The following is a 23,202-nucleotide window of genomic DNA, read 5'->3' as shown; positions in this document are numbered from 1 at the left end:
CTTAAAAATAAGATAAGATACTATAAACCTCCTAGAAGAAAACATAGGCAAAACATTCTCTGACATAAATCTTAGCCATGTTCTCCTAAGGCAGTCTACCGAGGCAATAGAAGCAAAAGCAAAAATAAGCAAATGGGACCTAATCAAACTTGCAAGCTTTTGCACAGCAAAGGATGCTATAAATAAAATGTGAAGACAGCCTGCAGACTTGGGAGAAAACAACTGCAAATGACGGGATTGGCGTGGGCTTAGTTTCCAGAACATGTAAACAGCTCACACAGCTCAATAACAAATGGGAAGAAAACAACCCAATCCAAAAAAGGGCAGAAGGCCTAAACAAACATTTCTCCAGTGAAGACATACAAATGTCCAATGGGCACATGAACAAAAGGACCAAACATGTTTAGAACAGAGGCTAACCTCCATCCCATGGGTGGGATCGGGAGGCTGGGAACCGAGTGTTTCTGGGAACTGGCCCCACAGGGAATCCCCAACCACTGCCTTCAGACGGCACAGGGCACCCCCAGCCCAGCCCGGTAGCTTACAGGCCTCCTTGGAGCTGCATGTAGATGCCACAGGGAGGCGTCACAGTGCTTCCGGATGTCCCTGGGGCTCAGGCGTGATGACAGGAGCTGGTTCCTGTGGTTGCAAAGCTGACCTCCTGGGTGTGGAGACATGGGGGTGGGGCTGGAGGGGTGGTTGGGCATCTGTTTTATTGTCCCCCACCTGAGAGGAGGTCTCCTGATGAGGATCGGACCCGCACGATCTGAAACCTTGTCTCCGAGCCCAGACTGATGGGTGCAGAGATCCTGGGGGAGAGGGACAGCAGGGCTGTGGAGGGGACTTTGGGCAGACCCCCTTCTCTCTGCCCACGGGGACCCTCTGTGATGAGCCTCACCCCTTTGCCATGAGGCTCAGAGGAGGAATATCCTGGGTGGCCCAACACACACGGTGGCTGTGGTTCCTGTGGTTTATCCCTGTATTTTTATGGCATACTTACCCCCAGAGGGGTCGGAACACTGAGCTGCTGCTGTGGCGTCTGACCTTCAGACAGCCTGCCTGGGAGGGCACCACTGACCAGCCCTGCCCCGCTCGGAGACAGACTGACGGACCCTCGGGTCTCGCTCCAGAAAAGCCACCCCTTCCCAGACCGCAGCTCATTAAATGAAACCCCAGTGTGTGGCCCAGGCTGGAGTCTGAGGGCAAGCCACCTATGACTTTCTGCAGGTAGCAGGGATCGGGGGCCTAATGGCCCCCGAGGGGCTCAGACACAGGCCTGGGCGTGCCGGCAGTATGGCCAGCACGGCGCTCTGGACCGTCTGTGAGAAGCCGTCTGTGGCTCGGCCCCCGACGGTGAAGGCGGGAGGTGTTTATAACAAACCCACGGGGGCGTCCACTCGGGCGGAGGGTGGACCTGCAGCCAGGGGTCCTTGACAGAAGCGGGGCTTGAGTCCTCCCCAGACGGAAGAGGCTTCCCACATCCTGGCAAGAAATTTTTGTTTCTCTCTCTCTCTTTTTTTCTTTTTTTAACTTGAAGACATTTCAAAATGAAAAAGAAATTAAAGGATGAGGGATGAGGGATGGGGGACAAGTTAAGAGCTCTTTGGATGCCCAGTGGCATCACCACATCAGCCATGGGAGATGCCGCCTGCACACAGGTGGCAACCGCGGCCTTCGCGGACCAACGGGGTCTCGTCTTTTGGGGAGGAAAGGTGTGTGGTTTCTCCCCCCCACCCCCCGTCGGATATTTCATGAGACGTCAGGCTGAATGCACATTCCTGAATTGAGCTGACCGTAGTGATTCAGCGGGAGCAAGCCTGCGTGAAGGAGGGAGGGGCCAGGCCGGGGGCTGGCTGCCGGGACCCCTCAGCTGCACGGCTCGGGCTGGCGGAGGCTCCTGGCCCGGGTGCCAGAGCTGCTCTGCAGTTGGGCAGAAGTGTTTGGGATGTTGGCTCCTCTGCTGAGCCACTGTGTGGCCTCAGGAAAGTCACGCGCCCTCCCTGAGCCCTTGACTCTCCTTTGCACAGTATGGAGAGGCGCCTGGGACTCAGCCTGCCGGGGGAGGGGAGCGTGAAGAGGAAGACACAGCACAGCCGAGCGAGGATGCCCGGGGCTGGCGCTTCCTGAGGGCCGGGCTGCTCCCCGGCCTCTCCATCAAGGGCGCATTTCTACCAGTGAGAAAATCCAGGCCCCCCACCCGACCGACCTTATGCCGCTGTGTCCCCAGAACCTCGTAGGTGTTGACAGACGCCGTCTCTCCCTAACGCCCTGTTAGCTGACATAAGGAAGTGCGAACAGTTGGTCACTCTGTTTCTCCCTGATTTCCTGACGTCCATTCTGGGCAAGGATCAGCTCATCCCAGGAGCTGCTGTCTGGGCAGGGGTGGAGCAGGTGAGGGGGTGCAGGGGGTGGAGGAGGTAGCCCACCTCAGGGCAGGGTTGTGGTCACACACCTCAACATCCACTCGGTGGAAAGCATCGGGGTCTGTAGACAAGCTGGCCCCAGGCTGGCCCTGGCTCTGGGCCGAGAACCCTGGGTTTCCATCTGCTGCCCCCACAGGGCCTCTGTCCTGCCCATCAGCACATTTGCCAGTTGGGGCAGGGGGCACTCCTGCCATCAGCCCCCCATCTTCTCGCTGCAGAATGTGTCCTCCCCGCCTCAGAGGATGCCCAGCATCCTAGCAGAGTTCCCCTCCCTGTGTTGAGGGCACTGTCGTCTCTCTCTTTGTCTGTCTGTCTGTCTCTCTCCATCTCTCTTCTCTCTGGCCTGGGTTTTGGTCTGTCTCCTGGTCTGGCCATTGAAGGACAGGACGCCTACGTCCTGCGTGCAGCTGATGCGCAGTCGGTGGCCCCGCCTCTCACGTCCCTACTGGAGGGGCAGCCCAGGGCCAGCTCCCACCCAACAAGGGCCCGCGGCCACGGAGGAGGCAGCTTCTCCTTACCCCGAGAACTGGGCTGAGCACACTTATGGCGGGAAAGTGGGGCGGGGCGGGGGCGGTGTGTCTCCGTTTCGTATTGCTATAAGGGGGCGGAACGCAAGGCTCTGCCGGGAAGGACGAGCCAATTACATAAATACAAGGCTGTACACGTGCTGGACGCCCACAGCTGGGCTCTCACAGGAGAGCCCACACTGGCTCCCAGGCCCTCGGCCCGGGGCTGCGCGTGTGCTGGCTCCCCCGTCCCAGCCCCTGGGCGTCCAGGGGAGCACAGACAGATGCCCTCCAGATGTCCATGTCCAGTGTCACTTTCCAGAGTCTTCAAACCCAAATGCATGTTTTAAAAGAGAAACAAGTTTCTGATATTAGACACACAGTCCACGTGGGTGGGCCCCACGCAGGGCCCACGCATGTGGACACATCTCGGTGGCCCTGCAGCACGTCACATGCACTCCTGGTCCCTCTGGGTCCCCCTGTGTCCCCCTGGGAGCCCCTCTGAGGCACGACTGTGAGGCAGATAACTCCCTCTGCCCAACTGCATTGGGGTAGCCCTGGAGTCCACGGTCAGACCCCCAGTTCCAGTACGGGGGCTGTAAATGGCAAGACCACAGTCTGAGCCCTGGTCTGCCCACCTTTTAGCCTGAGAGGTGCAGCTTCCACCTCCGTGTCTGTCCCTGGCGTCCTGGCCATGGCGTCACAGCCAAATCTCCATCTGAGTGAACAGTGTGAGTTCCTCGGCTTCTCTTATTACCTGCTGCCCTTTGTGAACCCCGACACCGGGGGTCACCCCAGGACTGTTGCGGTGACAGCAGCGCCCATGGCTCTGTCCAGAGTGGGGGCTGCTCAGCTTCCCAGCGCGAGGCTGCCCTCAGGCATCATGACCCAGCGCAGACCGCACTTGTCCTCCAAGTCGCCTGTGGTCACCTTGGCCACCTCTCTGCCTCCTCGGGCAGCTCCCAGCCTACAGGGGACCAGCTGGGGATCGGCCCCAAACTTTGGGAACTTTGGGAAGAACAGCCTGAAGCAAGGCTTGCTGTGGAGTAACCTCAATGCCGCCTGAACCTCCAGGAGGCCGGTAATGAGCAGACACTGGGGACCAGCGCTCCCTCAGTGATGTCACATGGGTCCCCTGGGGCGCAGAGCCCAGAGCACCTGGCGCCTGTCTGCACAACTCCGTCTCACAAGGAGCCTGCGCTGGGGCTCGACCTCACAGAGGAGGGGGGCCCCCTGTCCCCCAGCTTTTCTCCCATCTGTCCACGGAGGGGCAGACACGGTCCTTTGGGGTCCCCGTCCCCCATACTGGTCTTCAGCTCTCCTGCTGTGTGTCTGCCCCCACCTCCGCCATCACCGACGTCCCGATGGCAGGAGTCTGACTCATCTGCGGCTCTGGGCTGCTCTCCCAGACCCCCCGCCCCTCTGCTCTCTGCCCCTTTCCCACCAGGCTGATGGTCTCAGGCCTCCCCAGGCGACGGCTCCTCCCCGTAATGAGTCAGGTGCCTTTTGCTTCCGCTCCTCTCTGCCTGGTTACAAAGTCCCAGGGGCTCCCATCCAAACCAGGGAGCACCTGCTGACAGGCTGGGTGTTCAGGGGTCCCCATCTGTGAAAGATGAGAGGCAGCTGTGGGAAGACCCTCCCCCCGACCCAGCCTGGGACTTGAGTAAACACTCAGGTCCGGGGGTCCAGAGAGCAACTAGGGAGCGAGTCCAAGACCAGGATCTCGGTCCAGTGTCCCCCAGGCCCATCAGGCCCCTTCCACCCTGCGGGGAAGACAAAATACTGCGTTTGCCCGATTCTAGCCGTTTACGGGGCTGTCCTGGGAGTCTTTCTCAGGGACTGAGGGACGTTTCTGAATTAGGAGTCTTTATCGGCGAACCCAGCTGCTTCTGTTGTATTCTTTGTGGCTCATTTCAATGGTCCACCTGAAAAAAAGTAATGTGGCTCTGTTTGGGGTGTGTAGTGTTTTTTTTTTCCTTCTACCAAGATCTCAGATGGAGATCTGACAGAAACTCCAAAGCAAGGTGATGCAACTGCAAAATGATAGACTTTGGTTTTGTTTTTGTTTTGTTTGGGGGGGTAGTTAGGCTTATTTATTTATTTATTCATTTATTTTTGATGGAGGTGCTGGGGACTGAACCCAGGGCCTCGTGCATGCCAAGCGCGCACTCTACCCCTGAGCTGTACCCTCCCCTGCTGAACTTCTAATTCCTAATTAATTATTAATCTGACTCATTTAATTATAAAAAAGTGAATAAATTCTATATACACAATTTATACTTACATAGATGATAAATACATAATTCATAAGCAAAATAATCAATTACTCACTTAGCTGATAAAGGCGTGCATTTAATCATGGCGGGTGGTGCGAGCCGGGCTTAGGATCCGCTCCCACCGGCCCCGGGGGCCTGGACAAGTCACCCGGGCCCGCTGGGCACCTGCGCCCTCAACCGGCAATGGGAACGGTGTGTCCCTCGTACGTGCCCCTGGATGAGGCACGCGGAAGAGCTTTGTAAGCTCTGAAGCGGGATGTACACGTGCACTGGCAATTATCAGTAACAGAGCCCAGGAAATGAAAGGAGGAGGTAGCCAGAGGCATCAGAAGGACATGCAATGCATTTCTTGCCCAGAACTCAGCATTTTTATAAATACTACAGTGTGACAAACCTTGCCTTGGGCCTTGCTCTGTCGTCAGATGTCCTGTGTGTTCGCTTCTGCAGCACGGGGGTAAAATGAGACCTGAGATGGTTGGAAAATGAACGTGACCCACTTTTCACTTTTCCCAGGATACAAGACCCTTCTGAAAGGCATTTCTGGGAAATTCAACAGTGGAGAGCTGGTGGCTATCATGGGTCCTTCTGGGGCTGGGAAGTCCACACTCATGAACATCCTGGCCGGATACAGGTGAGCAGACTCCTTGGAGAATGAGGAGAGTGAGCGAGGCCCTTGCCCAGCTGTCAGCCAGGGGCCAGCGGTATGAACGTCCACCCATCACTTCTTAACGGGCCGGGCAGGCTCCAGGGAGGCCTGAGGGGGTCTTGCATTAAGAGGCTTTGGCCCCTGGGAAGGGAACAGAGCTCCAGGCGCTGGGGGCATCAGGAGGCAGTATCCGCTCGTTGCCATGGTGAGCGGATGCTGCGCTCAGGGGAGGTGGTCCAGGGGCAGCCTGGCCAGAGGCAGCCTGCCTGAGCTCAGCCCCGGCCTGGCCTCAGGGCACAGGAAGCGGTGGAGAGGTCTTGGATGGGGCAGGGGCGGCAGGAGAGCCTGAGACACATCTGAATGAAGGTCAAAGGTAAGACAGGCATCTTCAGGGGAGCAGGGGAGCCATCAGGCTGGGGCACAGACCTCACGTGGAGGCTCTTGCTTGGGCCACGTTAGTGGCTCCAGTGTTTGGAAACCACAGCCCCTGACGTCCTGTCCAGTGCCGCTCACGTAATAATTAGAAAACAGAATCTTTCAAAGTGTTTACAAAGCGCTCTCTTAAAGCGAGTTCTCTTCAGCCCTTATGACTGCCATTTGCCAACTTTAGCAAATAGGTTTTAAAAATAATTTCATTTGTTGGCAAAAAGAGACAAACCCCACTCCCCTTTGGACTTCTGAATTACTCCTTTGTGCTGGGAATCGGGATTTTTGAGAATCTCTCTTACGGCAGATCCCTGCCTGCTGCGTTCACATCTAACGGTTAAGCCCACTTCCCAACACCCAGCATCCCACGGGAGACCCGTGAGAGCGCAGGAGCTTCTGCTCTGTGGGAGCAGCCGTCTCTCAGCGCACCCCGCACCCGCAGGTCCTGCCCGTTACCTCCGAGAGCCACGGACGGCAACCTTGTACGACTGGGCTCCGAGCCCGGCTCCCTGAGAAGGTGGTTGGTCCCAGCCCATCCCCCGGAGGAACGAAGGGACCCACCACAGGGCCCACAGTCACAGTCACCAGATGCGGCCTCACGGTCTCCGTAGACCCGCTGTGTCTGTGTTCTCTGGGGCACTGAGGAGGCAGGGCGGGACAAAGTGGGTTCTCAGCCCCCACTGCCTCCTGGGCTGAGGTGCTGCACCCAGAGAGCATGGGCTTGGGGGTGCCCAGTGGGTCTGTGAGTGAGGCTGCAAGTGTGGCCGGCGGGGCCGGGCCCCTCCGCTTGCACAGAATGCCTGGGGTGCCCTGCCTCCACTGTGGTCAGAGAGGACAGCTTCCCATCTGCTTGGCTGAGTGGGTCCAGGGCCCAGACCTCCTCCTTTTTAAGCCGGCTGAGCCCAGGGAGGCTGCCGTGGTCCCTCCCAGTCAGCTACTGAGCCACGCCGCCCCCAGGCACCGGTTCTGACATAGCGGCTGCACTGGCCTGGCCTCTGGGGCAGCTGGGGCAGCCTCGGCTACACAGGATTGTTCAGGAGGCCCTTTTGTGAACCCCTGCAAAGCTGGGGTGTGGACGGTGGACCTCATGGCTTCACGTGGGAGCATCCATGAGAACGGACGGTTGGTTTGGTCAGCAGGCCCCTGTCACAAACGTGCCGTCCAGAGAGGCCTCACGCTCACCCCCCCCCCCCCACGCTGGGCGTTTTCCTGCGATTCCCTCCTCCGAGTGCTGGTGCTGCTCTGGGCCTCCCGGCCCTGCCCGGCCCTCGGTGTCTCTGCTGGTGCAGGGGAAGGTGCTGGGGCGGGGGGAGCGGCCTCTGTCCCCTCCCCAGGTCCTGGAGGGGGACGTGCAGGAGGAGTCGGGCCGACCTGTCCCCTTGCTGGCCTTGCAGGGAGACCGGCATGAAGGGTGCGGTCCTCATCAACGGCCTGCCACGGGACCTGCGCTGCTTCCGGAAGGTGTCCTGCTACATCATGCAGGACGACATGCTGCTGCCGCACCTGACCGTGCAGGAGGCCATGATGGTGAGCCCCGGGCCGGAGCCCCACTCCGGCCGCCCGGTTCCCCTTGCTGGAGCAGCACCCGGCGTGGGCTCCGCCAGGCCGCCTGCGTGTAGCCAGCGCCCCTCCCTCACACGGTGACCCTAGGCATGCTGTTCGGACAGCTTCGTCCAAAGCACACCCCCAAGACCCTGGGTTCTAGAGACCCTGGACGGCTAAACTGAGGTCAGGTTTCTGAGAAGGTTGTTAACCTGACTGATATGATTCCACCTCCAGGGTAACCACAGTCCTCACCCCAGAGGCCTAGGGTGTTTCCTTCTCGTCGGTGTTCTGTGGCTTTGGGCCCAAGTTCTGGGCCGTGTGTTCTCGTCCTCTCACTCACCGGCCTGCCAGGTGGGGCTGAAACCAGTGTTTGCTGCACACTCACTGGGTCCCAGGCCCATACACACACAGCCCTGCAGTCAGCAAACATGTAATCCTGCAAAAGCACACGAGAAAGGGTGCCTCTGAGAGGTTAGCAGTTAGCCCAGGTGTCCTGTACAGTGTGGTCCAGGATGGCCCTGCCCGGCGTGCTCTCTGGAAGGACCGCGACCTGGCCAAGTGCCAGGTGGACAAGGCCCACACTGACCCTGTGTGGGCCAGGAGAGCCGCTAGAGAGCCCCCGAGCCAGCGGAGGTCAGAAGGCCAGTGGGCAGTCCTTGCCCATCATGGAACGTTTGTCCCTGGGGCGGCCTGCCCCCTGCTGTCTGCTGGTCCCTGGCATAAGACCAGCCTCCGGGCCTCTCCTGGCACACTGGGGCCTCCCCTGCCGGTCTGCCTTGTTCCTGGGTGGTAGACAGGCCTTCACCTTGGGTTTCCGCCAGGAGGGGTCTCGCCCTGCGCTCCTCACTCGGGCAGGACAAGGCTTTCTCTCTGCAAGGTCGCAGGGTGGCGGCTGCCCAGGGTTTCATCCAAATTCCATGGGATCCTTAGCTCAGCAGAGAGAAGCAGGAAACATACGTGATCTGCTCTCTAACCTGCTTTGTGGGGAAACAGAACGGCCCCAGGCTTGTTCTCCCGCACCCACCATGGTCCTGCATGCTCTGTGTGGGGAGACCTCTCCATGAGCACTGGGTGGCCCCCACGTGCAGTTTCTCTCACCTCCAAGCAGGTGCAGGGAACTCATGAGGAGCTTGAAAGTAGGATGTGAAGTTAGGAAACACAGGTTTATTGCTACCCTGTTGATTCCTGAATCCCTCCTTCACCGTCAGCTGGGGTGACCAGAGCTTCGCTGAGAAGAGGTGTTGAACTAAATGCTTGGCGACTTGTTAGAGAAATGCCTCTTTGATTTCCAACTCAGTCACCGCTTTCTTTTGCTAGATTGGTGACTCCACTCTCACCTCTATCCTCCCCCCTTGACCTGTCACCAGGCTTTGCTGTGAAATCCATTTATTTTCCAGAATTTGATTTTGATTTCAAGAGTTTCACGATACCTTGAGAAATACCGATAACCTGAGGAAATCGTACCTTTTGCCCTTCATGGCCTGTCACATGCATAGGGACGATGTTGGCCACCAGCCACTGGTCACGCATTTTCACCTGCTGCCTCTGACCCTCAAGCCCCAGGCAGGTCGAGATAGGACACTTGGGGTCTCGCAGCTGGCAGCTGGCCCTGTCTGACTCTGGGACCCCTTGGCCCCTCTCTGTCCCCTGCATCTCAGTCTCTTGTGGAGCCTCAGAGCAACCTCACTGGCTCTCCGAGTGGGCAGGTTCTAAGCTCACCTTAGATGTGTGGATGGGGAAACCCAGGTCCTGGTTTCCCAAGGTCACAGGACTTGGCAGAGCAGAACCAAGACTGATGCTGGGCGTGGTGACGGCCACTCAGGTTTCCCTGCGTGGGGTCAGGGTCAGGGGCCCAGTGTGTGCCGGCAAGTGGGATCTCACAAAACAAAACAACAGCACTGGAGTCCTCGTATGTCCACTTGCCTGTTTCTGTGGTGCAAATACCCAACTAGGGATAATTTTGAGCTCTCAGTGGTTTAACAGTGAGATTCCTAAATGTTCACTGGTGGTCTTCAAGCCCCCGATGCCAGGGGCTCCTTATCTCTCAGCTGCCCACATCTGAGCTCGCTCGAGCACAGCAGAGAAATCTGCAGACATGATAGGACGCACCCCAGACGTTGCTGCCTCCGGGGCCCACCAGGGAGACGGGAAGCCCGGCCCTGGGAGGGCTTCCTCCGTCATCTGGTAGCTCAGCCCCTGGGGCTCCGGGCTCGCGGTGCGCGGAGTGAGTCTGCTGCGCCACTGGCCCTCTGTCCTGACTCCACGCTGCTGCCCTTGCTCCCTGCAGGTGTCCGCACATCTGAAGCTCCAGGAGAAGGACGAAGGCAGAAGGGAGATGGTGAGTGCATGGGCCACGAGTGGTCCAGAATTGCATGAAATCCACACTGCACACAGGCGTGGAGGGGCCTTTTTGGGCCGGCTTGGTTTGTGGTTTGGCGCCCGGCTGTCTGCGTTCGGGGGACAGTGGCATCTCAGTGTGCCTTCAGGGTTGGCAGCCAGCGCCCGGGTGACCACACTGCCACAAGAGACCCAGGGGATGTTGTGCAGGACACCAGCCTGGGGGCCCAGCCTCAGGGTCAGACCCAGCGCTCTGCCTCGCTCAGTTTTTAACATGCTTTATACGCCATTGTTCTTTATAAAAAGCTCACAATGAAGATGGTTAGTCATTCATTTAAAAATAGCAAGCCTCCTCCCACACACACTCGCGAGGAGGGATTTGCTTCTCACGTGCTACTAACCAGCTTTTTAAACGTCATGTAAACGATTTTCTGGGATGACGAAGCCCTTCTAATCCCTCGCGTTGCTTTTTTGCTTCCCAAAACCCCAGGGGGCAAGAGGGCATCAGGCAAGCAGCCCCAGCGGGGAGCTCCACAAAGCCCTGCGCAGCCCGGTCTATACCTACGCGCCATCTAAGGGAAACTCAGCCTCCCTCCTCTCCGTGCTGTGGGGTCTCCAGCGTACGGATAGAATTGGGCGGATTTCCGCTTCTATGACATCGTCTTGTCTCCCAACACCCGCAGGACCAGGTCCAGCTGCGGGAAGAGTCGGATCATGGGTTGTGCCAGGGGTGCAAATTGGCTCTCCATCTCTATGTAAAATGGAGTGAAGAGAAAACAAACACACGGAGGAAATGCTGATAGCACCTCTGTTTACCACCTTTGTTCCCTCTTGTCACACAGTTGATACCACGTGATGTAAGCCACTCTGGAGCGCTGGGCATCTTTCAGGCCACCCCCTCCCTCGCTGTGCCTCCTCGCCCCACCCTGCTCTTCAGAATCCTCAGGATTCAGCCTGGGAATCGGGGGCAAGGGGGGCGGGATGGGGTAACCACAAAGCCGGGGTAGGAGACCCCGATTTCTGTGAAAAGGGAAAACTCCTCCTTGCTGCTGCGAAGACATTTCATGGGGGCTCTTTGATTCTGCAGCTGAAAGGAATAAAACAGATCAATGGAACCCCAGACATGTGGGCAGTGACGTGGGTGTCTCCGTCCCCTGTGAAAGCAGGGGCCTGGGCTGTGACTCAGTTGTGCAGGCTGAAAGCAGAGGGCCCTCCAGCATGGCGAATCTGTTCTGAACAGTGAGCCCAGACATGCTGCGGGGGTGGGCAGCCCTGGGGGTGCGGGAAACACCGCGTGGCCGGGGACGACCGGTTTACACCTACCACGTGGGGTGAGCGGACGAGGGAGGGCGGAGGGTCTTGCTGGCAGAGAGAGAGCCCTGTAATGGAGCAGAATTAAGCCCACGAGGGGCCCTCTTCAGGCATGGACCCGCTGGACAAACTTGGGCCCTGGCCTCCAGCGCCCCAGGCTTCCATCTGTAACGGGGGTGGAAGGCCAGGCACCCACCTGCTCCCCGGGAGGCATGAAGCTGAATTATCTGATGTCTTTACGTCTGAGCTCCATGGAGCAGGTGCGATGAGTGAGTAAGTGGGCCGCGGGACGCTTCCCTGCAGCGTGGCCCGCAGGGACCAGCCTCTCCACGTGGGAAGGGGAGCCGGGGGAGGGGCTTTAGCTGAAGGCCGGGAGTGTGGGCTTACATCTCAGCGGACCCCACTGATGAGCACTGACAGCCCCCTGCGCCGGCTTTGTCTGTCAAGTCATGGCCTTCAGAGGCCAGCTTCTGGCCCCCATCTGGTATCTGGTGGAAGTCTTAGGGGAGGGTCCCCGAACCCCCTCTGCTGCTCGCACAGAAGGCGCAGGCGCGGGATGGCCCTCTTGGTAGGGAACGGCGGTGTCTCTGGGGAGGGCCCGCCGTGTACTTGTCCTCCACGTGTCTGGTGAAGACTCTGACGGGAAGAGGACCTCATGCTGTTCTCAGCTGGGTTCACAAGAGCAAAAGCATCTCATCCAGATGGGTCTTCTCTGCCGCCGTGTGGCTGAGCCGTCCCAGAGAGTGGGAGACCGCCTCTCTGCAGACTGGTCTGCTGCTGGGTTGAACGAGGCAAAGAGCATCCCTGCAGAGTGCACAGGTGCCCGTGGTCCTGCACACGCTCCTCACAGGACACCCCCAGCTCGGTGAGGCCAGCCCATCCTCCTGGTCCCCGCCCAGAACCCACGGCAGAACTGTGTGTTTGTTCCCAGGAGAGGACAGCGGCCGAGGGCACGTCCTGACTCACTTCTCTCAGCCACAGCGTGTACCTAGGTCCTGGCTGTTTACATCTCAAGGAAACACAATAGGATGGAATGTTCCAGCAGGTAGTGGAATACTGCCACGGCTTTTCTCATTTCCCAGAAAAGGAGCCTCAGCCCTCCAGAGCCCCCAGCGAGGGGGCTTTCTCAGGAACGAGGCCTCCCAGGGCCAGGACACTGTCCTTTCTGTTTAGTTTTAAAACAAAACCAGTCTGTGGAGCATCACTCTGGAGAGAACCCTGGACGAGAGGCCTGCACGGAGCAGACAGGAGACCTTGACTCTGGCCTCAGCCTCCAGGTCCTCTCGGTGGGGCTGAGGGCAGGTGGGGGCGAAGACCGGCTCGGCCACAAGGAAAGGGCCCTGAGGTCAGAGAGGTGGAGGGGAAGGGGTGTGTGCCCTGGCTGTGAGCCCCCAGAGCGAGCCTGGAATGACCAGAGGGAGTCTTTGTCCTGTGCCTTCAGCCTGGGTCCCCGGAGGCCCCTGGAGCCATGGCGTCCTGGGAAGGCCAACGGATGCCGTCTACACCAGGCAAAGTGTGCGGAAACATGGTCTTTTCCCGGTGACCTCGCTGACCTCCCTTTGGGTTGGTGTCCCTCAGAGACAGTGCATTCTAGAAGCAGCTGTGGAGCTGGGTTTGGGGGTCAGCAAGGGAGAGGCAGACTGGGATTCGAACCTGAGTCTGCTCCACCCGTGAAGCAGCAGGGCCCTGGCTCTTCCTGTCACCAAAGTCACTTTCTGCCCTGACCCTGCATGAGTGATTTAAGAGCCACAGTGGAAATTTTCTTCCTTGTGATTTTCTTCTCCTTTGGGATGGGATGACCTCATCTTCCCAGAGAAACCGCTGGGCTGGGGCCCGCCCGCTGCTGCCACCAGGCGCCGAGATGATGGCCGAGTGAATTCTGGCAGGACCTCCCAGGCGGGCTGCCCCCGGGGAGGTGAACCTGGCGTGGAGGCAGGAGGGGTGGCAGCTGGCCTCCGCCTTCCTGCCGCTGCCTTCAGGAAGGCGCCTGAATGGACTCTGGACACTGAACACGGCAGCTGAAACCAGCACCACAGCCTGCCCTGAAGCCTTCTGACCTTCCTGCTCCCGAGTCAGTGCTGGATCGACAGGCTCCGCGCACAGGGGCTATTTATGTCTCCGTGACCAGCCTGCTCCCAGGCATCAGCAGGGCCGCTGAGGGCAGTGGTGACTCCTTTGAGCAGTTTCACTGTCTTGGCTGCCACATCAGAGACCTTCTTGTCCCATTTACAAGTGCAAGAGGGGCTTCCGTCCTTCTTTCTGAGACGCCTGGCCAGTGTGGCTGTGTCTCCAAGAGCTGTGTGTCATGAAGAGCTGCCGTCGAGTGAATGCTTACTGAGTGCCGAGCACTTTACCCGTTACCTCATTAAAGCATCTGGGTGGACCCCGCTTTGCGCTGGTCAGAAACGGATCACCTGTCTGGCTGCGTATCCACCGATCGGCCCACTCTACTCTATTTATCCAGCACTTTCCCTTCCCTGGGCCCCGAGTGGGGCTTACAGGTGAAGGCCTGGCTCCCGCACTGCCTCTCAGCCTCCTGGACCCAAATCAGGACCTTGGGCTGGGAAACGCTTCTGCCCACCTGGCAACGGGCGGCCGGGGCGGGTGGAGGGTGCGATCTGCACGTCCGTCCGTGTGTGTCCGCGGGTGGGATGGGGAGGCGGCTGGTGGTTCCACGCTGACCCTGTAGGGGGTGAGGTGTGGCCGGTGGTCCCTAACGCCCCTCTGGCTCCACTCTCCCCTCCCCAGGTCAGGGAGATCCTGATGGCCCTGGGCCTGCTGTCTTGCGCCAACACGCGGACAGGAAGCCTCTCGGGCGGCCAGCGGAAGCGCCTGGCCATCGCGCTGGAGCTGGTCAACAACCCGCCGGTCATGTTCTTCGACGAGCCCACCAGGTAGGAGGAGCAGCGGGGGCGGGGCCTCTGCCCCCCCCCCCCCCGCCCAGCACTTTTCCCAGGGTCCCTGGGGCCCCGGGGCAGCCGTGTGCTCGGAGCACCGGCCTCCTGGCTTTCCTCCCCGCAACCCCCCACCACGTCGGGCCCAGCCAGGGCGCTCCGAATGCAGGGGGCGGTCTGGGGGCCCCACAGGCATCTCACGTTGCCCCTTGACTTGCAGCGGCCTGGACAGCGCCTCCTGCTTCCAGGTGGTCTCTCTGATGAAAGGCCTGGCTCAAGGGGGCAGGTCAGTCATCTGCACCGTCCACCAGCCCAGCGCCAAGCTCTTCGAGCTGTTCGACCAGGTACGCCGGCTCTGCTGTGATCAGCCAAGTGGCACCAAATCCTGGGTCCTCCCAGCTTCCCCTTAGTTCCCCAGGGGTGCCTTCAGTTTTTAGTGGCCTTAAGTGTTACATTTCATAAGGCTTTGGAGCCTTAAGTAGCTCAGGTGGCAGGACGGGGTGGGGGTGGGTAGAGCTGGTCAGCGTTCTCTGTCCGGGGCTGGCGTCCGGACGTCACTGACATCACTGAGGCTTCACTCCCCAGCCCCTGGTCACAGTGGGGAACATCTGGCTTACAGAATTAAGCAGCAGCTTGTGATATTTGTACCACACCGTCTCTTTCAGAAATCTTAGGTGTTGGTATTATCATGAGCAAAAAGCAAAAAAAGTCCCAAGGGAAGAAATGTGTGTAGTTCCAAAATCTTCCCTAAGCAGGTGGTTAACATGAAAGGAAAAAAAGCAACACAACACAATAATTTCAGGTCATACGATAGCCTCTGTCTTCCCTGACTTACCGTGGGTTTCTCTTTGAACAATGAGTCCTTGCGGAGTAACAGAAAGCTCTCCTGAGAGAGAAACTGATGGATTGATGGGTGGATGGATGGGTGGGTGGACAAACAGATGATTGGATGGATAGATGGGTGGGTGGGTGGATGGGTGGATGAATAGTTGGATGGATAGTTGGGTGGGTGGATGGGTGCATGGTTTGAGAGTTCCTCTTTCCTTACAGAGGAAAGCAGAGTTGATGTTTTCTTTCACTTACTCTTTTCCAGCTTTATGTCCTTAGTCAAGGACAATGTGTGTACCGGGGGAAAGTCTCAAATCTTGTACCGTATCTGAGGGATTTAGGTCTGAACTGCCCAACCTACCACAACCCAGCTGATTTTGGTGAGTAGAGCCTTGACCAGCTGGAAGGGAAAAAAAGCGGGTCTCTTCCATTCTTGGTGGGCTTCTGCTATTACCTGAAGCCCCCAAATCAAGAATTGAATATTCTTACATATTCTGCAGATGGCTCACACGCCACCATGTGGTGGAACTCTTAAGAACAGATAAAGAGAGGTCTTTCCCGCAGATGAAAATATCTGGGGACGACAAGGGATCTGTTGTTGGGAGAAATATTTCCTCATGCTTGACTGTGTTATGCTTCTGGTTTGAAGGAAGTTATTTCCAAAAAGAAATAACCTTAAAAAAAACAAACCTTTTGCACTGATGAACACAGATGTGAAGTGGGGAGGGTATAGCTCAAGTGGAAGAGCGCACGCTTAGCACACCTGAGGTCCTGGGTTCAGTCCCCAGTACCTCCTCTTAAATAAATAAATAAATAAATAAATAAATAAATAAACAAACAAACAAACAAATAAATAAATAAATAAATAGAATTACCTCCCTCCTCTGCCAAAAAAATAAAATAAAATAAAACAAGTAAATTTTAAAAAAGAATACATTAAAAAAAAAAAACCTAACAGAGATGTTAAAATGCTGATTTGTATTTTGACCAAACACAACAAAATAAGTGTCTCCGGGAGCCCAGAGACCAGGCTGATGGTCCAAGCTACCCCTCCCGACACGGAGGTCCAGAGGCTGGCGGCCGACGCCCCGTCGCCTGCTTGGGCTGGTGGTTACTGGGCTCCGCCTTGGTGCTCCCGTGGCTCCTCCTCTGGCCTCGCCTCTCGGCCCAGACCCTCCAGGGCACTGACGCCTCGTCACTCCCACCACGAGGTCTGCGCATCACGTGGCCAACACGTCCACCCGCAAACGACGCAGCCTCTTCAAGTCCTGCGCCTCCAAAACCAACTCCCTCTCCCTCCCATCATTTATGCCCTTTTCCAGCCTGCATCCCAAGTGGGGGACCTCGCACCCCCCGCCTTCTTTTTCTCTTCCTACTTCCTAGACCACCGAGGGCTCGCACACCCGGCCCAGTCCACTCTCCCCCTCGGCCACTGTGTCCGGGCCCGACCTGCCACGGCATCCTCCGTTCCTGGGGCTGCTCTGACGAGGCGCCACAGCGGGGTGGCCGAAAACAACAGAAACCCGCTGTCTCATGGTTCTAGAGGCCAGAAGCCAGGGTGTCCTCGGGGCCAGGCTCCCTCTGAAGGCTCTGCAGGGGGTGGGGGGTCCTTCACTCCTCTTCCAGCTTCTGGTGGCTCCCGCCTTCCTCAGCTTGTGGCCACACACCCCCAGTCTCTGTCTCTGTCTTCGCATGGCTTTTTCCTCAGTGTGTGTCCTCTCTTCTTCTTATAAGGGCAGCAGTCAGTGGATTCAGGGCCCAATCCTAAATCCAGGATGATTTCATCTCACAATCCACAACCAGTTACATCTGCAAAGAACCTTCTCCAAATGAGGCCACACTGTGAGGTTCCAGGTGGACATGAATTTCAGGGGACCCTGTTCAACTCGCTAGAACCACCCCTTCAGTCTCCTGGTTGTCAGCCTTTCTCCCTGAGCTGTTTTGCTCTCAAGCGTCTGGCCACACTGCTCCCTGGTCCCCGTGTTTCCTGTACATCATCTTCCAAATCGTGCTCCCCGAGACACTGTTGCTTTTTACAAGAAGAGGGCTCTGATGAAGCAGAGCCAGAGTGCAGGGAGCTGGAAGGAGGCGAGGCCGAGGGGAGGGAGGCTCAGGCAGCTGGACGGTCAGGGGGATGGTCGCATATTCGTTCAGAGAGAGGAGGGTCAGGGACAGGTGCTGCTGAGCGGGGAAGTGTGACAAGATCCACAGGCTGCAGAGAGGCGAGGACCTGGAGGGAAGGACAGACAGGAGGAGGAGGAGCAGGACGCGGGACTGCGGGGCGGTCCCGGGAAGGTGGGGGGTGCCTTTCTGGCCGCTGCTGTGTCCTTCGTGTCACACCTGAGGAGGAGGTGGTTGTGAGGAGAGGGTGGCCGTCTGGAGGGTGGTGGGTGTGAGTGGCAGTGGGGCGGGCAGTGCTGGCTCACTTGGCATCGCCGGTGCTGACATCCTGGTGGGACCACCCTCTCCTGGTTTACGACCAGACCGAGGAGGGCTTGGCCACCCCGGCTCCGGCTCAGGGAAACAGATAGCTGGCTTTGCCAGAGGAGCTTTGGGCATTAGCAACAAGCTTACTGAGGTGAGAGGCCGGACCCACCAGGAGGGACATGGGGAGGGAGAGGGCAGTGGGAGGACAGGGAGGAGCAGCAGTCACCAGGCAAGTGTGGGCCCAGGAGAGAAAGCAGCATGGGACCTTGGACAGTTTGGGGTGCAGCAGGGTGTAACACCGGAGCCGAGGAGGGATGGGCTGGCAAGGAGGGTCAGTGGAGGAGACGCTCCCTGGGGGTCTGGGGCAAGGGGGGGCTGACGGTCCCAAGACCCTGATGTCCCCTGGGTGCCGAGCGCACGTGCCTGTGGGCCCGGCACTTCTCCTTGGTCCTGAAGAGCTCACCCCCTCCAGGAGCTGAGAGAGCTTCCCAGCGGGAATCCTGCTCTCCTGTGCTCCTTTCCCAGCTCGGACGCTTGCCGCGGCCAGCACTCGATAGATACTGGATGGATGGATGCGTTAACAGATGCACGAGCTAATTACCTCTCAGGCTTTCCGACGTCACAGTCCGCATCTGCATTTCTAGGGTCCTGGCGTCCTCCAGGGCCTTGCTGGGCCCTGCAGAGCTGGGAAAACATGGGTCGTTGCATGATGTTGTCATGTTAGCACCCTCACTCAGCAGCTATAGAGTCAGAGAAAAATATTCCCCGCTAGATTCTGACTTTGTTGCAAAATGAAAGAGGCTGACAGTTCCCAGGAGCGATGCCTGGCGTGACCCCTCTGTGTCTCGTGCAGTCATGGAAGTCGCGTCCGGAGAATACGGCGATCAGAACGGCCGCCTGGTGAGAGCCGTCCGGGAGGGCATGTGCGACTCTGACTACAGGAGAGAGCCCGGCGGGGATGCCGAGGTGAACCCTTTTCTTTGGCACCGGCCCTCTGAAGAGGTAAAGCAGGCAAAACGAGTGGAGGGGTTGAGAAAGGTAATTTCCGGGGGCGCTGCATGCTGCCCGGTGCACCTGCTGCATGAGAGCTGCTCTTTAAGCCAAGAGGAGAGGCGCCCGGGGCTGGGGTCTCAGCCGCCTCCCCCCGGTGTGTCCTCAGGACTCCGCTTCCACGGAAGGCTGTCACAGCTTCTCGGCCAGCTGCCTCACCCAGTTCTGCATCCTCTTCAAAAGGACCTTCCTCAGTATCATGAGGGACTCGGTAAGGTGGTTTGTGCTTCTCTCTGCAGCAGAAGGAGCTGTCAGGTCATTTTCGGGTTTATGCATCTTGACCAAACTTTCAGGTTGTTCTTTCTCCATTTGCATGAGTCAGCTTTCTGTGAAGCTGCAGTAACAAACACTCCCCCAGATGCCAGTGGCTGTGACAGTAAATATTTATGTCTTGCTTGTGTTGTGTGTTGGTGGCTTCGGGCAGTGGCCCTGCTCCATGTGTGTCCTCATCCTTGGACCCAGAGCAGAGGACCAGGTCCTTGCTGGAAAGTGACAGAGGGAAAGTTCGAGAGAAGCCCAATGGCAGCCCTTAAAACTCCCTGCTCCTTGGGGAAGCTGTCCCTTGTGCTCACATCCCATCGGCCAAGGCTGACGTCAGGAAGTGCCTTCCTCCCTCCAGAAAGCTCCACAAGGCACAGGGCAGTGGTAGGGTGTGGACGCCTGTCTGGGGAAGGAGTTGCTGAACGGTGGGAACCATGACAATATCCACTCTAAAAGCAGACCATCTGGCAACCTGCGTAGGGGGACCGAGTGCTCAGGGGCCTCTGGGACCCAGTCTGCAAGATGGAGGGGGCAGAGCCCTTCAAGGGTGGGCTCTATACATCCATTCTTTGTCCCCTTCCCCACTGCCATGTCACCTGTCCTCTCCTCTGAAGGTACTCTGCCCTTGTTTGCCACTTTTGAAGGGATTTAACAAAGGACAGCAATTTCTCCTGCTGTAACAGCAGCAAAATGTGGCCGTGTGTGTGTGTGTGTGTTTGTGTGTGTGTGTGTGTGTGCACATGCATGTTGGTTTAGGTTGGATGCTTGGTTTCCTGGCCAGAAGGGGCAGGATCTGCCTTGGCCAACGACTCCGGGGACCTTGGCCTCCTTGTTCTTTCTCTGCCCACCTCTGACCTTCCTGCATACGGGCCGCGTCTGCCCCCAGGTCCTGACGCACCTGCGGATCACGTCTCACATTGGCATCGGCCTCCTCATCGGCCTGCTCTACCTGGGAATCGGGAACGAAGCCAAGAAGGTCCTGAGCAACTCCGGTTTCCTCTTCTTCTCCATGCTCTTCCTCATGTTCGCCGCCCTCATGCCCACTGTCCTCACGTGTGAGTGTCCAGAAGACCCCACACCCATCTCTCCTTCATTATCTGCTACAGAGGTCATGCCTGCTTGGCCACAAACAGAGTATCTTATTTTTTTTTTTTTTTAGATAACATTTTCTTTGTTGGCAGATGTAGGTATCATTGTATTTTCTATTAGACAAGAAAATGTTTAAGCCAAAGGAATGAATCACTAATGGGAGATTTGCAAGCCTGGCAGAAGGCTGATGTGACAGAGAGTTCTATAAGGTTTTCTAATCAGGAACCCCTCAAGCTCTACTGCATGAGCATTACCTCATTCAGTTAAGACAGCCCCAGTGCGGCCAAGTTTGTGAGCGAACAAAGCTAATCTAAATGGATTTCCATGCAATTCTAAACTGTTTGCAAAGTAGGCTGCCCTTAGCCACTTTGGGCTGACAGTGTAGAAAGCTATTGCTTCTCCAGAAATCTAGCATAACCTTCTCCACCTTTATATATATACTTTTTGCATTATGTTTTTAATGTAAAAAGTTCAAGTTTTATACAATGCCTATCTTGGCAGAATGGAATTAAATAGCTCTTTGGGATTTGGATAATGATCCCATAAACCCCTGCCACGCCACCTCCTAAACTGTCCTGAATTCCTAAGACCGGCTCGTGAGGTCTTGCCTGTGGAAGGACTCACATTGTTACGGTTACTCGGGGGAAGTAAGGTCGGCAGCAGATGCTCATACCAACTACTGAAATGATGCTTTGTATCCACGTATCCACGCAGCTGCCCTCCACCCGGATTCTCCACTCCTTGAGTGCTCAGTGGTAAAGGCGGTGGGCAGTTTTTCTAGGCGAGTAAATCATCTCACGCCTTCCCAGTAAAACCCCAGGTCCTTTAAGTCCTGAAAGGTGCACACGGAGCAGAGGCCAGGTTAGGGCTACGGAGGGCTCGGCATGAGCTCTCGGCAGGCTGTGATGTCTGTCTTCATTTCCCTGTGTCCTAGTTCCCCTGGAGATGGGAGTATTTCTTCGAGAACACCTGAATTACTGGTACAGCCTGAAGGCCTACTACCTGGCCAAGACCATGGCCGACGTCCCCTTCCAGGTATGCCGGCGGAAGCTGCATGCTTTGAAGGGAGCGTGGCTTCTCCCGAGCACCCTGGAGAGGGGTGGGGCGCCGGCTGCCGGGAGAGGGTGACGGCCGCTGTGCTTCCAGATCATGTTCCCCGTGGCCTACTGCAGCATTGTGTACTGGATGACGTCCCAGCCATCTGACGCCGTGCGGTTCGTCCTGTTCGCCGCGCTGGGCACCATGACCTCGCTGGTGGCGCAGTCCCTGGGCCTGCTGATTGGAGCTGCATCCACGTCCCTGCAGGTACCCGCCAAGGAGACGCCGCATGGCGGGCCTGCCTTCTCCACCTTGGCCCACGTGGCCGGGGCTGCAGCCCTGGTGGGGCTCAGCACCAGCCCCTCCCTGAGACCCCTCCTCCTGATTCTGCCCTGACTCCCTAGACTGGGGAGATGGAGGCCCAGAGAGGCAATGTGATTTTGTCAGAGTCACACAGCGGGCTTGGAGGCCAAGCTCTCAGTGTCTCCGTGGTATTCACTCAGCCATCCCTCAGATGCCACCTCCCCACCATTGTGCTCCACACTCCTACTCAACTGAGCCCCACCACGCTCCCTTCTGGACCCCGCCCCCAACCGCCACACCTGCTGCATTTGCAGTTTCTGCACCCCGAGGGCTTCAGGGCGCTCAGCTTAGTCCTACCTTACAAACCAAAGCCAGAGCTCTGGTGACTCCACACACCCGAGGCCTTCTGACGCCCCCGTGGCTTGTGGCAGACTCCTGTTTCCATGTCCGGAGCCTCCAGGGCGGTGCCTTCATCCATCCCAAGCCGAAAGCCGTAGGACGTGCTCGGCCCCCAGGCATGGTTAGCGCCCAGGGAGTGGCGCTCCTGACCCTTCCTCCCTCAGATCCAGCGACACCTCCGTGGTCAGCACCTCGGACACTGTGCCTCGAGCCTCACTGGGCTCCCTCACCACCACTCCCAGCATCACTCCGCCCCTGCTCTGCGGGGCCTCCATCCTTTTTTTACTGTCCATCCCTTCTGCTGGGTCCGGCTGGGCCCCTGGGCACAGACCCCAGCCCCTCCCTGGGCGGGAGACCAGTCTGCTCTCCCCCAGAACGGGCTGCTTCTCCGCACAGCCTTGGCCCTGGTGTGACCCATCCTGAAAGCTCTGGCACTTTCCCAGCTGCAGGCGACGGTCCCGAATTGTGGGCTGTGGCCCCCGGGCCACCTGAGGAAGAGGCAGGTGGGGTTAAGTCCCCTTGGTGTTCCCACCCAGGTGGCGACCTTCGTGGGCCCCGTCACGGCCATCCCCGTCCTCCTCTTCTCGGGGTTCTTCGTCAGCTTCGACACGATCCCCACCTACCTGCAGTGGCTGTCCTACATCTCCTACGTCAGGTAGCGCGCGGGCCCCTACCGACTGGGGACCGACCACAGCAGTGGGGGGACGTGCTCACATGCAGCGGCTCACAGAAGCCCTTTCCTGGCCGTCAGCTAGGTGCCGGCATGATTCTTGGACCATGAATCCACCATGAATCCAAGAGTGTCAATGCCTTCGATTTTAACCCTGGTTTTGTGCACCCGACCTCCCATACACATGGGCGCACACACTCACGGAGAAAGCTGGTACTAGTGGCCCTGAGGCCATGGGGCCTCCATGTTCCGGAGAGGTGCCTTGGGTGGGAGAACTTCTATCTTTTAGGAATTTTATCCCTCTCTGGAATAAACAGAGCTTGTAACAAGGTTCTGAGTATTCGTAAAACCTTTGTAGGAAATCCAGCGGAAAACGAGTCATGTTTCAAGCATCCTAATATTTTCCAACAAGCCTGCCCTGGTGCCCGGCACCTCGGGGGTCAGATTTCATCCTCTGCGCTCAGAGGTGTTTTGGCACGTCGGCCCCCGACAGGCAGTGCCCAAGTTAGAGCTTTCTCCCCAGCCCCAGCCATTTCACGTGCCACACAGGATCCCAAACTATGAACAAGCTTGTCTTTTCTCGAACGTCGGCTCAGACCCAGGTGTGTTGTTCCAGAAAACAAAGTCACATCAGAGCACCTGTTCAGAGTTTCAGCAATCTGTGCGCCTTCCAACGCCGAGAAATCGGAAACCCATGCCTTCCTTCTCAGAGTTGGCACTTTTGTTCTGTTAATGCAGGGCTGGAACAAGACAATAGATGGTGTGAAAATCTT

General features: G+C 57.7%; 1 protein-coding gene across 5 annotated transcripts in view; it reads left to right on the top strand.

The window, feature by feature from the left end:
- The window catches only part of ABCG1 (ATP binding cassette subfamily G member 1), a 79,980-nt gene that overhangs the window by 51,886 nt on the left and 4,892 nt on the right, over positions 1–23,202 (top strand). For 2 of the 5 annotated variants that reach the window (XM_074349922.1, XM_074349823.1), the window contains 12 exons: positions 5,719–5,836; positions 7,672–7,804; positions 10,110–10,160; positions 14,219–14,364; positions 14,585–14,708; positions 15,458–15,572; positions 18,473–18,657; positions 18,779–18,880; positions 19,817–19,985; positions 20,954–21,054; positions 21,166–21,324; positions 22,296–22,414. In XM_074349922.1, coding sequence (XP_074206023.1) covers positions 5,719–5,836; positions 7,672–7,804; positions 10,110–10,160; positions 14,219–14,364; positions 14,585–14,708; positions 15,458–15,572; positions 18,473–18,657; positions 18,779–18,880; positions 19,817–19,985; positions 20,954–21,054; positions 21,166–21,324; positions 22,296–22,414 — 1,522 coding nt within the window. The remainder of the gene's footprint in view (positions 1–5,718; positions 5,837–7,671; positions 7,805–10,109; positions 10,161–14,218; positions 14,365–14,584; positions 14,709–15,457; positions 15,573–18,472; positions 18,658–18,778; positions 18,881–19,816; positions 19,986–20,953; positions 21,055–21,165; positions 21,325–22,295; positions 22,415–23,202) is intronic. The other 3 variants (XM_074349964.1, XM_074349873.1, XM_074349983.1) reach the window with 3 other exon arrangements.

Source organism: Camelus bactrianus, chromosome 1 (genome assembly GCF_048773025.1).
Source record: "Camelus bactrianus isolate YW-2024 breed Bactrian camel chromosome 1, ASM4877302v1, whole genome shotgun sequence".
NCBI classification, from domain to species: domain Eukaryota; kingdom Metazoa; phylum Chordata; class Mammalia; order Artiodactyla; family Camelidae; genus Camelus; species Camelus bactrianus.
Note: the sequence above shows the minus strand (reverse complement) of the source record. Positions and strands in the feature narration are given on the sequence as shown.